This window comes from Protobothrops mucrosquamatus, unplaced genomic scaffold (genome assembly GCF_001527695.2).
Source record: "Protobothrops mucrosquamatus isolate PMUCROS unplaced genomic scaffold, P.Mucros_1.0 scaffold665, whole genome shotgun sequence".
Classification (NCBI taxonomy): domain Eukaryota; kingdom Metazoa; phylum Chordata; class Lepidosauria; order Squamata; family Viperidae; genus Protobothrops; species Protobothrops mucrosquamatus.
In genome coordinates, this window is record NW_015386953.1 from 198,861 (window position 1) to 215,760 (window position 16,900).

The 16,900-nt window shown below is 35.4% G+C and overlaps 1 protein-coding gene across 1 annotated transcript in view; it reads right to left on the reverse strand.

The window, feature by feature from the left end:
* Positions 1-16,900, reverse strand: part of KCTD3 (potassium channel tetramerization domain containing 3) — a 34,805-nt gene that overhangs the window by 6,193 nt on the left and 11,712 nt on the right. Inside the window, exons 4-15 of the mRNA XM_015818020.1 lie at positions 16,819-16,892; positions 15,911-15,969; positions 14,663-14,743; positions 13,898-14,038; positions 12,704-12,794; positions 9,796-9,986; positions 7,617-7,732; positions 3,314-3,401; positions 2,817-2,933; positions 1,959-2,129; positions 1,197-1,352; positions 393-489 (exon numbers count right to left, since the gene is read on the reverse strand). Coding sequence (XP_015673506.1) covers positions 393-489; positions 1,197-1,352; positions 1,959-2,129; positions 2,817-2,933; positions 3,314-3,401; positions 7,617-7,732; positions 9,796-9,986; positions 12,704-12,794; positions 13,898-14,038; positions 14,663-14,743; positions 15,911-15,969; positions 16,819-16,892 — 1,382 coding nt within the window. The remainder of the gene's footprint in view (positions 1-392; positions 490-1,196; positions 1,353-1,958; positions 2,130-2,816; positions 2,934-3,313; positions 3,402-7,616; positions 7,733-9,795; positions 9,987-12,703; positions 12,795-13,897; positions 14,039-14,662; positions 14,744-15,910; positions 15,970-16,818; positions 16,893-16,900) is intronic.

The following is a 16,900-nucleotide window of genomic DNA, read 5'->3' on the forward strand; positions in this document are numbered from 1 at the left end:
GCCCATTCAGAAAATCACCATGAAGGAGTAATGAATAATAATAAAACAAATCAGCTGGGACTGAGGGTGTTACAACTGCCAAATGAAAATTCCAATGCAATGCTAGGTATCAGACTGGGATGCCTAGCCACAAGATAGGAAAATAATTATAAAAGCTGTACAGAACATGTGAAAACAGCTTTCTCAAATCATATTTCTCTTCTACTGTACAAATAAAAAAAAATCAAGCATTTGATTTGCCAGAGCCAACCGATCTAGTGGACAGTTTGGAAATCTATGCCTTGTGTTTGAAAAGTTACTACCACAGATAATACTTTCTTTTAATTCAGAGAATTAAAAAACAATAACCGATTTCCTGAATTAATTAGTAGCATTGTAATTGCATAGCTTACCTTTTTCCAGTAGAAGAGAGTCTCACAAAAAGTTTGTTGGTGATTGGAACAACTTTTTGGATAAATACTTGTTGATCATCACGCTCGCCAAATGGACCTGTAATAGGAGATCAAAGAAAAAGCACTGATGTTTAGCTATATACAAGAGTTTGGTGAAATATTAAATAAAGAGCCATAGAGTTCTGTACATAAGTTTATAATCATTCCTGCAAAAGTTCTCAAACAACTACCCCAAAGTGTTGATCATAGTTTGATATTGTCTTCCACGTACTTTTTATGCTTCTCTACACCCATCTAATACTCCCATTCTGCCATTTTATATTTTCAATGTTTGTACCTTTTATAATGTCTATACATAGTTGTTTTAAAAAACTGTATACCTTTTGTAACTCCTAACTTGTTTTTGATGTTCATTTTTATATCATTTATACATATATTTAGATTTTATAGTTATGCTTCTTTGTAATGAATGTAAACCCCCTCCCCCAATGCTGGTATGTTTTAAACATTTGTCCTACATGACAATTTGGGGTCTTTCTCAGAAGCCTTACATGAGTGTTTGCCAATTCAGTATAGCTGAGTTGAAAGAAATAGCCATGCACAACAGATCCAGGTTTAATATCTGCATGTGCCTACTCTTTCTTTCCCTGCTGAGCATGAAGAACCAGTAGGAAGACAGGATTTCAGTAACCTTTAGAGAACAGGATTGGTACACTTGTCCATATCCCACAGAAGACCTCCCTAGAGTTAGTCTCCAAAACCACTATTCTAATAACCACAGTTTACCCGGAATTCTTCGTTTACCTATATCATTTCCAGCAGAGTAACTGCCATGACTCTCCGTTTCCTCCAAGGACAAAATTTTGAACGATGCCAGAGGAGTGGATCCTGGCTGTGTTGAAATCATTCCTCTAAAACGTGTCACTGTCCATGTCCGGACATGATTATTATCAGCACACACTAGAAGGAAATGACCATAAAAAGAAGCAGAGGTTATCATTCTAATTTTACCTCACACCTAAACCTCATGGTAATTTTGAGTAATGATTCTAATTCTTCCCTTTTCTAGTTTTTACAACCTAGTAAGCAAAGTTGGATGGGTCAGAGTTAACTCTTTCAATCCTCTCAAGGGAAAAAAAAAGGCAGAGTCTGAGCCTTCGGGATAAGAAAAAATGGATACTGTGATACAGAAATCGGATCAGGAGATCTCTAAAGCTGCAAGAGATGCAGTTATGCCCTTCGCTAAGAGAAAGAGGATGATAGTAACTGGTGATTTGATTCACTGTCTCATGATGAGTAAGTACTGCCCGACAAAAGCTAGGATAAGACCTGTGAAAAATGAAAAATAAACTTCTTTTTCATCGAGGATTAGGATGCTTTTATGGCTATAAACTCTCTGAATATCCGTACCTTAAATTCCACATAACTAAAAGAAATAAGTGGAGGCTGGCCTTTATGCATATTCTATCTTGCTCCATTTTTTTTATCTTTTGCACTTTAGAAATATTTTTAAAAGGAGTACATAATACAAAAAAGTTATGAACTCATTTAATCTGACAAGATTACCTGATACCAGATGTTTTTCTGATAGCATGATCTTTGTAACAGGGCTACGGTGAACTGTGAAAGTCTGGAAGAGTTGTGGTCCTGAACCAACTGTTTCTGGGTGTTGCACAATTACACGTACAGCTCCAGAGCTTGTGCCATATGCAATTTCAATCCAATTGCCACTTACACCTATACAAAAACATGAAACAGAAATAATTTTAGTAAATTATATTTGCCCAAGATGATGCAAGAGTGCTGTTGAGGAAAGATGTGGTGTTTGCATTTAACTTTACAAGATTATTTCAGCAATTATTGCACTTATAGTTCTCAAGTAGCATTCTTCTCATATATTATGCATTTCAAAAATTGGAATACTGCTGAAAGTGCAAGTCATGAAGAAGACAAACACTTCTGATAGAATATTATTACCTTAATAATAACATTAATACAATTGACTTACGAACTAACAGTATAAAGGTATAAATTAGCAAATGACATTTTAAAATTCAGATATGATTATTTTTAAATACTGTCATTTTGGGAAAAATTGTTTTGAAGAGAAGTATACAAGTTTATCATATAACAATAATAATAAATCTCTCTTCTAAGTGCTGTAGCTTTGAGTATACTAGCACAAGTGGTAGAATGATATTTCCAAATGCATAAAATCCATAACTAAATAACAGTTCTACAGTAATATGCATTATCCCCATATTTTTTTCTTAATTCTAAATGAGTCGCAAATATTTTATGTATGGATAACTAAAGAACAGAACTGAAGCAACATTAAATATTTTTAAAGTTGACAACAGGTTGATTTGACAATATCATAATATTGTTCAAATTCAGCATCAATTCTATCAAGATGGTACAAACTTGTTTTGGGTGTAAGGTAAACACTAAGTGCAGTTATGGCATCATTAGAGGGATCATGGTAAAGTTCGGTCACTAGAAGATCATTATCTTTCATTCGCAATGGAAATTTTTGCATATCTGCAAAATAAAGACATATAGAAATTATTTTAGAATGCCAAACAACTATTTCAGATTTTTAAAAATTTTTACAGTAAAAATTCCTGAAACAATACTTTCAAGAGATAAAAGTAAAACCTCTAAATCAACGGTCCTCAACCTTTCTGGCCCCACAAACCATCAGTAGCAGCGGCAGTGGGGGATGTTTCTCACATGTAACCTAGTTTGCATGCACAAATGAAGCTTCGTGCACTTGCCCACTTCTTGCGCAGACTGGTTCCCAATGAGCCATGGATTGGTACCAGTCCGCGGATCAGAGGCTGGGCATCCCTGCTCTAAATAACCCATAGGATTGAAGTGTGAAGTTAATTCTCAAAGTTGGGAGAGATTCTTGAGCTTACCGATATAATATATGGAGCCATTGTTGCAGCCCAGCAGTAAGAATGATCCTGCAGTATCATAGCTGGTGATTGGGACAACGTCTTGAACCTAGTAAATAAAATAAAAATATCAACTTTCAATTTTGTTTCATATGCTTTTGTGTTTGAGTAGCACAATATATAAAATCATATAATCTAAAAGCGTATGTTTTATGAAGATTAAACCATTTTCTTGGAGCAATGTTGAATTTAAATAAAGATGTCTTTCTCACAATTTTCTTGTAAAACTTCTGAAAGAACCCTTATACCATAGCGTTGCAACAATGATTTTTCAAGTTACTGAATTAGTATCTATAACACAATAATATGCATGTGTAAAAGCATGGGTGCTAGGAAAGGAAAGAATGTGTGTGTGCGTGTGTGTGTGCGCGTGCATACATGTGCACATATACTGACTGCAGAGAGATAAGAAAAGTCTAAGGAGTTCCAAGACAGCAGAGAGAAACATAAAAGATGCACCACCTTTAGGTGTCAATACAACAGCACCAGATGCACAAGAGCGAGCCCAGACAGAATGAATCAAAGTAAGCTGGATGATGGCAGACTACAGTCTAAAAGGTCTGGGTAGATAAGCTGGGAAGAAAAAAAAATGGGGAGTTTTTTCCCTCCCTCATCTGCAGTCTCAAAAGTTAGTCGGCGCACTGGCAGGTAGGCAGGAAGATGTCAGGAGTGGGAGATGTTAGAAGAACAACAACTCTGCATAAGAGGAAAAAGTCCAGAAAACTAGAAAGGAAGCACTGCTGGTACTCAGAAAAGATCTTCCAGACAGCCTTCAAAAGTAAGATGGAAGCCAACAGAAGAAGGCGCTGCAAAAACAATTCTCACTGAAAAAGATGACAAAAGTTATATTATTTCAAGGGAAGGGAAGGGGGAATAAAAGCTAGCAGGAAAAAGGAACCATGGTAGCCATCTCCCCCTTCAAGACAATAGACCATTGCGAGGCTTGGATAAATGAGACCAATAAAAGGGGAGGACAACAAACTTGTGATTGGAATCAATTAGCAAGTGATTATGGGAGAAAGGAACTGACTATTAATACAGTCTAACTATATAGAACTGAAAAAGAAAGATAGAGTGATAGGATAAAGAAAAACATGGCTCCTAGTTTCAGACCTTAACTGTTATACTAGCTCTTTAAAAGCAGATTTCTAAAGATATTCATAAAATTACTGAGTTGAAAGAGGCCATTTCAGCCACTGAGGTCAATTTCCTAATTGGTTCCTCTTTCAAATGGATCTTACATTTTAGAAAGATTTCCCTAATATTCAACTGGAACTTTATTTCCTCTAATTTAAGATAATTAATTGTTGTGCTTCTTTTCCGAGTAGTTAAGGTTATTGGAACAACCCAGCTCTTATTTTAAACCCTCTTGGTGGTGGTTGTTTTCCCCTTAAGTCTAACCAATACCTCAGTCTCTCCCTGGCTTAAATTTCTACTTCCCTGGCAGGTACAATGGAGTTATTTCCTATGATCTACATCAGTCATGTCAAACTGCCAGCCCGTGGGCCGGATGCGTCACACCGAAACTGTGCCCACCTCATTGCCGGCAATGGAGAAAAAGTCACGATACGTCACGCGACGTCGCAAGTTTGACATGCCTGATCTACATCTACTGATGCAGGGTAAAGATGCAGTTGCCTTTTTAGCAGTCATTCATATTACTGGCACATAATCAACTTGGGATGAACTATAATTCCAAGAGTGTTTTCACATGTACTCTAGCCACATCAGCTACAATGATTTATACCTCTGTGTTTCACTTGTTTCTTACATTAAGAACTTTGAACTTTTCTCTGGGGAATTTCATTCAATTATTTTTCATTTCACTTTTCTAACCTATCAAAATCATCTTGTTTTATTTTTCTGTCTTGTAATTGCAATTTTGTAGCACCTTAAGTTGGCAAACATCCCTTATACTTTGGGACATTTTAATATACTATGCAAATAAACTATGCCCAAAACAAAGCAATTTTGGAAAATGTTTTAATACCAGATTTTTGCTATGCTCTTTACGCTACCAGAATGAACAAATTACCTCAGCTTACTGCCCAAAACCTTAGAATGATTTATGCAAACTTTTTTAAAAAAACACTTTGATAGGGATTTTCAGCTATATTCAAGAGACACCTGTAAGATTTCAATAAATAACAAAGCAATTATATCACTTGCTTTCTTGAATTCTCCCTGTAGCATTTATTGGCATGACAGTCACTTATGTGTAAAATCAGGATTTATTCAACCAGTGATGTGGTATCCCAAGTCTACGCCTTAGGTCACTTTTGCCTCTTGAGAATTTCATGGCAGTCTCTTGGATTTCCTTAGTTCTTTACACTGAGCTATAGAGACAACCATCTGGTTGTGTTACCAGGTTTGCTTCTTGCATGAATGCCTCTCAGTCTTGAATATAATCCAAGAATCTCTATTTCCACTGTCAGAATGCATAATGCATAAAAATTGCACAGCATTTGAGAACAGAAATATAAAATAGCTACCTTTGAGAAATGATGTATCATTAGCTGAGAAACTTTCAGGTAGATGATAGTACAGGGGTGTCAAACTGCCAGCCCTCAGACTGGTTGGATCATACAGAGGCTGCGCCCACCCTAGCTTCAGCAATGCAAAAAAAGTGGCGATGCGTCGCGACACGTCACGTGACGCGGCAAGTTTGACACCCGTGTGATAGAATTTCTAAATTCCTCAGGATTTTACACAAACATAATTTGATTAACCATGAAGAACATTTCTGGTTACTGAAAAATTCAACAGAATGGGTTAACTCTATCTCTTCTAGCAAAACAGCAGGGCTTAAGACTTCTTCCTGTCCCTTGAAAGAAACCCTTCCTTTCAGCAGCATGCATGACTTCAGCTGATTGTAATTCAAATTTTCATTTATTAACTAATTCACTGTAATAATATAAAACCTTGCCACCAGCAAAAATAACTGGGAAATGGAAAAAAAATGTATAATAGCAAACACAGAATAGTAGTTAACAACTTGACTCTTGGTCCCTTAAAACATCTCTGAATCTTTCCCCTTTTTGGTAGATCAGTGACTAGGAAAGTATTTCATATAGGAAAGTATTTCATATTAAGTCCAACTACTATTGTTAGTCATAGAAGATGACTAACAAGAAAGGGCTACACTGCAGCAGCATTCCCAGAAATGGTTAACAGAAGTTAAAACAAGCTCTATAGCATCATGAGCCCAAAAGATTACATCTGCAGAAGTAAACCTGTCTACCTCATAGTGCTTCATGAAGTTAGATGATTCAGCTCTGGTGCTGCCTTGTAAATATCTATTAGTGGGACTCCCGTATTAAGAGTCTCAACCAGCCCTGCAATGAGATCAATCAGCTCCAGAAGAGATCTGCCATACATCTGGGAAGATGATATTATAACAGCAACGCCTGCTTATTCATCCTCACAAATATGCTTTACTCCCAACCAACTGCAGAACAGATTTACTTGCAATAGCCGAGGGTTTCAGATACATAATAAGTCACTTTCTTGGACTTCCTTGGGTATCATCTTCTTCCCGTTTTTCATTTTTCACATGAGCAACCCCACCTGGTACCTACTCCATCTAAAAAAGTGCCATAGGAAAATCAATAAAGCCGAGGGGATTGGCTACATTGCAAGGATGCTTGCTGCCAGCATTGCTCGACTCCTGTTTTGCATCACGTCTCCAGAAGCTCTTCTAACTCTTGGATCAGCCCATTTATGAGTCTGGGCAACTGCTTAAGACTGAGTGCTCCTGGGTTCTAATATTCAGCTGTCACCCTTGGCTGCAGCTTATCTTCAGCAAACCAATTAGCTCTTGATCACCAGGACAAGCGTAATTTGCATTAAGTCTTCTTTCTTTCCTAGACTACCTTCTCCTCATTTATGTTTTGTGTTTATCCCTCAAGCTGGAGCTAAGAGAAAATCTGCAGTTTTGTCTCTGAAAGATGTGGTCACTTCTACAGACTAGGAGTAAGTCTTATAAGCCCTGCTTTCCAGATTTAAAAAAAAAATCAGGAGTCAGCTCCATCTTTGGCAAACATCATTTCTGTTACACAGAATTAATTTTCCTGCAAAATAATAAAATGATTACAACTCTTGCTAGCTAAATGATAAATCTATTGTATTGCAATTGTAACTGAAAATTAAACATTAGAGATTTCAGCAATAGTAAAGTATATTAAAAATGAACAAATATAAAAAGTTGATGTCCTTTTTTGAATACTAATTATGTATAGGAGCAAGCAATTCTGTTTATATGTACCTGCCAATGTTGAGTCACAGCATTCCATACTCCCACTTTTCCTGTATGACTGGTGGCTACCAACTGGTTACCAATGAAGAAAAGAGCATCTACTGGGACTCCAAGACTAAATATTCCTATCAGGAAAGACAATACCACACACAGATGCATATTAAAAGCACAAAAGGGTCTAATAAATTTTAAGTTAAAATAATTGCAATATCCAATTAAAACTGCTTTTGAAACGTATAACAATATTAATAATTTTTGTCTCTCTTATATTTAATTATAGATTGGTTGGTATTAATACTTATGGCTTGGTAAATAGCCATGACTATGTTTCAGCTGAGGCTACATCAGCCACATATACAGAATCAGAATTCTTGTATTACATGACTAAAATAAGTTCACTTATTTTATTCTTAGTTATTGGATTTAGAGGTCACCTGACTCTTCTCCTCTCCAAAGAGGTTACAATTAAAAGTAGAAACAACCTGTATCCAAAACACCTACAATCAACCAGAAGACTGTAGTACCACAACAAAACCAAAAACTTATAGCTGCTTTTTCTACACTAAGGCCTTTTCGAACAACCAGATATTTAATCATTTCTGGAAATTTGTTAAGGTGGGAGACATCCAAATCTCCGGGGTTGGGGATATCATTCCATAGGGCAGTTGCCATGAGAAAAAAGCCATGCTTCTTAGATTCCACAAAATGACATTGTTTAATTAACATTGTTTAAGCATGCCCAGTCTGTCCACACCAAATAGGTAGAAACATTTGACGACAGGGTGGGCCCTAAAATAATCAAACCCTACTTAACAAAAATTCAAATTAAAACATAAAGGAACTTATGTTCAAATAAGATTGTGTTATCCACTGAGAATGGCACAATGCCCAGGTTTATGTATGGCTGGGTGGCTTTTTATCTTTTCTACCAAAATCCATACAGAAAACATTTCTATCTTTAAGCTTTATGAAGGGACAGTTAACAACAAAAAGGTATTGTTTTACTTTAAAATAAAGGACAGTAGCCTTTTGGACTGTAGAGAAGTCTGGTACATAAAGTGACTATAAGCTTTCATTCATTCTGTATTTAAAATATTTGAAATTAATATGCAGAAATCTTAAAATATATTAAAACACATTGTGTAAGCCACCCAGAATTGCCAAACTGCACAGAGTCTGTTCCAGGAGAAGTTATAAATAAATACCAAATAATAGTAAATGCCAAATCATTTTTCAGGCCATATGACCTTCCTTGAGGTTTTGTTCTACTTTCAGCAGCATACATAAAAAGCAGGCAATAAGAAAAAGGAAAGAAACAACTAGAAATGATTACTCTGGAGAAAGTTCGTGGAAATCAAGGAAGACAGCATGAATAGTCTGAAGGAATTTAAAATGTCACTCCTACTTAAGCTCAACAGTCATAACGCCATCCAGAGGGAAGACAATGGTAAAAGAAGTGACAGATGCTTGTCTTAAGGGGATTTCTCTATAAAATATTGCTTATAGCAGCAATCTAGTACTAGCTTATTATGTAAGTAACAGTGAAGGGAAAAACAGCTTCTAGGAGATGCCAGAGTTGATAATATTTCATAGATGGTGTCAATTTCTGAAGAGTATATGCAACAACAAATTGTTTTTCTGATTTGTTTTTGTTTTCCAGAGAACATTATTTCTTTATCCCAAGGCAGGGCTGCTAACATTGCAAGAAAAAATGGACCGGTAGCAGTGTCCAAGAGAGAATACCCTTTCTTATGAAATCATTATAAAATCAATGCAATAAATCAATCACGCCCACACTTACATAATTAATACGCATGCACTGTGTTCCATTTGCTCTGTTAATGGAGTAAATTAATTGATTTGGTAAAATTATTTAACAAGCTCAAAATTAGTAAATTGACAGTTTTTAAAAATAAATTAGTTTTCAGTGAATAGAAAGGCAGGAGTATGTGATCTTCTTAATTGAGTGTTCTCTCGATTCAACTATGATCAAATATAGAAGAGCTGCACTTAATCAATCAGTCAAGATTTAGCAAATATTAGGAAACAATATTTCAGTAATATATTCCTTGCTGTAAAGAAAAAAAATAGTTTACTGTAAGTCTCTCCAATTCAACCTATGAAAAGAAAGTGCAGCCATATTAAAATACCAATATATATTAACAAGTGAAATATAATGCATGCTCACCTATTTCGCTACCACTGCCGCCATCCTGGATACTCCATAAAATGATACTGCTTTCAGATGCCACAGCCACCATTTTATCTTTGTCACCATGTGGACCACCAACAACCTTTGCATTCAGAGCCACACGTTCAATAGTCCAGTCTAAGTAAGGACTTGTAAAAACTTGTTGCCACCCAGAGGATTCTTTAATTCTAGAAAAAAGATATATGAACAGATGTTTAAGGCTGGCCTTCTAAGATGTACAGGAACTTCAGTACAAATGAGTTGTTCAATCACCCGAAGCCAGAAAAACGGTTGGAATATTCTAACCCAATCCTATATGCTATAGATAAGTTAAAATACTAAAGAATCTTAGAATGAACACCTACAAGATAAAATTTAAATAGATGCTGTCACAATAAATCCTGAATTCCTTTCAGAATAGAATAAAACCAAATATTTTCTCCAGTATCTATGTAATTTTCTCAAATAAGCACACGAAATAACAAAATCATTAGAATTTCTCGAACCACAAAAGAAAATTAAACATATGATTATTTATCTTTCAACGCTTAACATTTCCCAGGGATAATGTCTTCAGAATTAAGAATGAGAAAATGCCTACCTCCACAATTTCAATGTAATGCACAAAAAGATAGATGGGAAAGGAGGAAAGATGTGAGAGAAAAATAAATGTATATTTCTTAAAATCATGTAAGAGATTTTATATTGTAAAAGGAAACTGTAAAAAGAACAGAAAAAAGCAGATGTTTTTCAGATAAAACAGGCATATTATCTAATCTCTTCATGCTGCTGCAACTTGGCATAATGGTTACTAGAAGTTATTCAAGGAGAAGAGTCAAGTGACATTGCATATAAAGCTAACAAAATCAGCTCTCTCACTGCAGCACTTTGCATGATAACAGTCCTATTTTTTTTATTATTTGTTTGATTTACATCCTATCTTTCTACTAAGATGTGACCATATTAGCTAGGAGCTTGACTGCATGCAAACCAGTAATATAAATCATACTGGAATCATATGCTATAAACGTTAGCAATCCTCAGTATAATTTCATATGGAGTTTCAGAGGAAAATGCCAGCTATTTCATTTTTACAAGGGCATCATGTTACCTTGATTTGTATTAACCCCAATAGAGGAATATATATGCTGGTGCATACTTAAGATGTACAAATTTGACTTGAGATCAAATCATTTTGAATCTGAAATGGGTTCTTCCAAACTTGTAAGAAATGATCTGATGTCTCTAAATAATAAGACTGGAACGTCATGTACTTCCAAGGAGGTCAAAGCAGCCCATTTAAAGACATATGGTCAGCATTCTGAACAGCCCAAGTAGAGATTGATTCTTAGTTAAACATGTAAATTTCAGGTCTGACACTTTACAGTGGAAAGTAGCCAGATTGCTATTGCTATAATCTTAAGAACAGTACAACTTAATTCAGATGATGAGAAACGGCATTATTAAGAAATCCAAAGTGCTTTTCAGGTTTTTCTAAATAGGAATTATCTTAGCAGTGAGATCCAATTGCTGCTTTGAATCACCAATCAAGTCAAAGCACAGGTAGTCCTCAACTTTTGACCACAATTGAGCCAAAAAATTCTATTGCTGAGACATTTTTTAAATGAGTTTTGTCCCATTTCACGACCTTTCTTGCCACAGTTGTTAAGTGAATCACTGCAGTTGTTAAGTTAGTAACATGGCTGTAAAGTGAATCTGGCTTCCCCACTGACTCTGCTGGTCAGAAGGTAGCAAAAGATTATCACATGACCCTCCTAGGACACTGCAAAAGTCATAATATGGGTCAGTTGCCAAGCATCTGAATTTTGATCACGTGATCATGGGGACTGCTCCAGTGGTCGTAAGTGTGAAAAATGTTCGTAAGTCACTTTTTTCAGTACTGTTCAGACGGTTGTGAAATGAACTGTTGTAAGTCGAGGACTACCTGTACTGATCATTTAATTTTATAGAGAAATTGATTCCATTTTTTCTTGAAAAAGGCCCCAGGTCTTTTTGGAATCTGAATATATTTATTGCTTTGAAAGAGACTGCACAAGTTAAAATGAAAACTCCACAGGCAGTGTCTATCAAACACATGGTACAGCACGTTCTCACTATACAACTCCCAGTTTACTATGATAGATGGACTCTGTTACTATGGCAATGGTTGCACCACTGGAAGACCTGAAAGGAGATTATCATGGAGAAAATCTAGCTATATGATCACTAAGAATAAAAACTGACTTGATGGAATATTATCAATCAATCAATCAAGTCCATATCTTTGTATCAGAATTGCTATATAACAAAGTACATTATCCTCTGTATCCTTATAGTAATTAGTCAAACGTAGTGACAGTAGCAGCAGATTGCTACAGGAACCAATTACTCAGAATGATAGATTCTTCCACATGTTTATATATGTATGTGTATATGTGTAAGATAGATAGATAGATAGATAGACAGACAGACAGACAGACAGACAGACAGACAGACAGACATATTCCAAGCTTTTCAGATTCATTAAAAGTTTCTAGTGAAACAACTGGAAGCAACACATATATTAGAAACATGGATTTCTCTCTCAGAAAACATGAATTAGGAGAGTTAATTTCTTCCACCACCTGATTTAGTGTACTTCAGAGAAAAAAAACCCATATTATTTTAAATAAAGTGGCTTAATGTTGGGCAATGCGGTATGTCTCATCCTTGGAGAATAAGTTTTATGATGTAGTTATGAAGGAACAGAATGATGAAAATTTCCATTATGAATTTCAGACCATTAAAGATGAACTTGTGTTCACCTAAAAAAAACCTCTATCACTGTGCATTTAATGAGTATTTTATAAAAGGGCACAGATATTAAAAGGTAAAACAAATCATAGTGTTACTAACTTGTGCTTACCTGTAACAAACTGCAAAGTGGGCATATGCAGCTACTATCCAGTTATGATGGCCAGCCACTATCAAAACTTTTCGAGGATCTACTGGAAACCCTGTTTGTTTGTTTTTTAAAAAGGCAAAACAAAGAGAAAAGATGAAGATATAAATTATCATTATGTCAATTAATAGTTGCTACCGTCTCACAGATCAATGGCACTGTATATTTTGAAAACCCACAAAATCATTATGCAAGTATGTAATTTAGTATTAGCACAAAATACAGGATTCTGAAATTTAATGCCATGGACACAAATCTAGCTTTTAATGCTACCAAGATGGACATGAATATATGGCGATTTGTGACACAAGAAATCTCAAAAGCTATAATGCAGTGATGGCAAACCTATGGCACGGGTGCCAGAGGCGGCACTCAGAGCCCTCTCTGTGGGCACACACGCCGTCGCCCCAGTCCTAGGCCTTCAGCTGGGTTTTATAAAACCTTTTCGCTTTAGGCCTCCGCCACCGTGTGCAAAAAAAAAAAGGTTCAATCAATTAGTCAATTTCAACTTCCCACGGGAAAAAAAGATCTTGCAAAGTTGGAATTGATTGATTGAACTTTTTAGTTCAACTTTTTAGTTGGGTGGGCATGGCTGTTACCATCGCAGCCATGCCCACCCAATGGGCCACACCCACCCAATGGCCACACCCACAATGGGCCACACCCACACAACTGGCCACACCCACACAATGGGCCACACCCACCCGGCACCCGATGATGCATAAGTGGGTTTTGGGTTGCAGTTTGGGCACTTGGTCTCTAAAAGGTTCGCCATCACTGCTATAATGTGAAGATGAACGGGATTTCCTGGAGCCTTGCAATGCAATTAGTATTTCCATGTAGATTAAATACTTTCCATTTGTTAACTGTGAAAGTACAGCACCTTACTTGTTTGAATGCAAACTGCCTTCGAAACTGAAGATATGTACTTCATTGGCCATTCTTTCAGGGGCTTTATGTAAGTACATTTTTTAAAAATTGAGACTTTAAAAATTAGTAGCAACTGAAAGCCTAATTTCTATGTTCACAATGATACCCAATGACAACAACACTATAGAATCAAATTAAGACATAGCTCTACACACTATACTTTTCAACCACAAACATATAAATGCAAAAATCATGTGTGTTCATAATAAGATTCTAAATTTTTCTCACCGAGCTTAACTGTCTCTTCACCAGTACCAGTTAGTGAAGGCTGCAAACTGCCTGCTCGCACCTCACCTTCAGAGCAATTCTGAGGTATTCTAACATCTGTAGATGTTCCTGCCGAACCATTGATTTTTCGACTTGGAATGCCTAAAAGAGAAAGGATATGTCTCTAATTCAGTATCACTGTTTCTCATTGCTATGCCTAATTGTTAAGATATAATAAGTAAAAGCATTGGAACTTTAAAGTAACAGTTTGCCCAAATCTTCCACCTGTGGATATTAGAGCTTTTCTAAAACAATACAGGTGTCACAATGCAAGTGGAAAATATAAAATAAACCAGTTCACCAGTCCTAAAATAATATATTACAATTAGCTCACTTAGTGCCCAAATTCCAAAAGACATTGTGTACAAGTCGTATTTCCAGAGAGGGCCACGGCGGTTTGTACAAACTACAGTGCTCCAGAACTAAAGACTAAATAATTCTTTAGTCTGGAAAAAAGGATAAAAGTATACACCAATCTTGACTTTATAACATTGTCAGAGAAACAAATAATCAAAGTTAACTTTTAAAAGCACCATTGGTGTTAATAGGGCACAGAAAAATATGTGTTGAATTGATATAAATGAGATAGAACAGTTTATAAAAGAAGCCTAATAAGACCCTCATATGGAAAGTGGACATAATAATCTATTAAATATGGAAGTCACAGAGCAAACTCTGATACTATCCTTTTAAAATAGCTGAAAAATCTCAACAATTGAAAAGTACCTGGAGGTGGGAGATATCCATGAAAGAGTACACTGCCACAAGAGGAACGCTCAAGTTCTTCACATAAAAGCAATCTTCTTACTGAAAGAGAATTGTATTTATGTATACATAAATGCATGACCAATAAAACAGGTTACTTCAAAATAGCTTCTATTTAAGATTTTTTCCCCAAGAAAACAAGTGAATATGTTATACTATTCTTGAAATATGCAAACAATAAACTTAAAACACATCTACATTAATTTCAAGCTCATATCCCATATTTTTCACATATTTGGGCAGGACGAATCTGGAAATTTTTCAGGCTTTGGAATACCACATATCTTTTAAAAAATGTATTTGATTTTAGTTGTCAAGTGACCCAATGTGCTTTATACAATTAATATTATCAAACAAAAAGATTATAAGCAAAAGAAAAAAAATCCACAGAAATAAATTCTGGTCAATTAAGAAAGCCACTAATATTTGTGAAGAACTAAGTATATCTCTTGTAAAACAACAATAAGCACAAAATGCCATTGTGTAGCCTAGTATATGCTCTGTTCTTGAAGATGAAAATCATAGAAAAGAAAAAAATGGGACCTGGGGGGAAAAGGTTACTGCTGGCATCATTTCTTACAAATGGCTTCTGGAAATGAAATGAAGAGTTCCAGAAGGAACTGTGTGGCTGCAGTTCAAAGCTGACCAAGAAATAGAAGATATTTTGTTCAGGTATCTCCATATTTTTCAGTAAAATTATCCTTGGCTGGGTACTTTCATCTCAGTACATTATTAAATATATTCAATTGCCATTTTGATTTCCTATCATTCACTAAAAGAATAATTAAACTAGTTGCCAAGTTCAATCTAGTGAATGATTCTTATATATATACATAAAGCTTGGCTCATTAAATCTTTTTAAAAATTTTAAAATTTTATTCCTCTTGGTGCTCGGCTTTTATTTGCTTTTTATTATGACTACACCCAAGAGTCGAATTTTTAGTATAATTAATTCACAGCCACGCGTTGCTGTGGCTCAGTCTGGTAAAAGCGTGTGTTGCTTTTATATCCAACAGATGGCGCTGTTTTTCAAAAAAAGCATGTTTTCACCTGTCACAGGTGTGACATCTATATAATATAGGCATATAAAAACACACGCGTATTTGAATGCAACGTTGTGTCAAAATTTCAAAGCAATTGGTGAAGAACTTTCGGAGATTTAAGATTTTGAACAAACGAACATTTACATTTTTATTTATATAGATTTACCTAACGGTGTGATTCCATAAAATTCTGCTTCATGTCTGAGTACATTGATACTTACTCCTCTGCAAAACAAAGAAAATAGAATAAAAATACTATTTAAAAATTAAATGTAATTTTCCAACCCATGAATTAATACTGTTTGGTTCATGTAGCAACAAAATGCTTAAATTTAACAACATACATAAATATATGAAACTGTAAAGAGAAATATTAAAATTGGAAGGATATTAATTCAAACTAACTCTTAAACTGCAAAGTCCATCTTTTAAAAATAAATTACCATAGCTCATTGCTGTGACTTGTGCTAAGGATCCAACCCAAAAATTAGAGCCAGGAAGTATAAAGTAGAATGGGCATAGACTAGATGACCTCCAAGATCCCTTCCAACCTCCTCCTCCTCCTCCTCCTCCTCCTCCTCCTCCTCCTCTTCTTCTTCTTCTTCTTCTTCTTCTTCTTCTTCTTCTTATTATTATTATTATTATTATTATTATTATTATTATTATTATTATTATTTACACAAGATAAAAGCTTCCTTGGCTTCATCGGGGCTACAGGGATACTCAGAGCTGAAACTTTTCAGGATACAGCCTTAAATATTATAGAGTGGTCCTTTGTGAGACTTCCATTCCTAGATTAGATCACAGATTTTCTGATAGAGGCAGAACAAGTAAAAACAAATGAAGAATTAAGGATTTAAGCATGGATAGGTTAAGCCTTTTTAAAAGGCTTAACAATTAAAAATATCTGTTAGAACCCAATAGTTCCTTACAAATTCTGAATGTGATTTGGGAAAATAGATTCTTTGTGTAACCCAAGGAAATAGTACTGTATCACACACAAGAACCAGTGATCGTTAACACTATTTTAATTACTTTCTGCCTGAAACAGTTTAATATAAAAATCTAACTTACCTCAGATCTAATTCCTTTGTTCGAAGAAAATTTAAAATTGGTGCAAATGCTGCAGGATCTCTATCAATAAATATCTACAAAG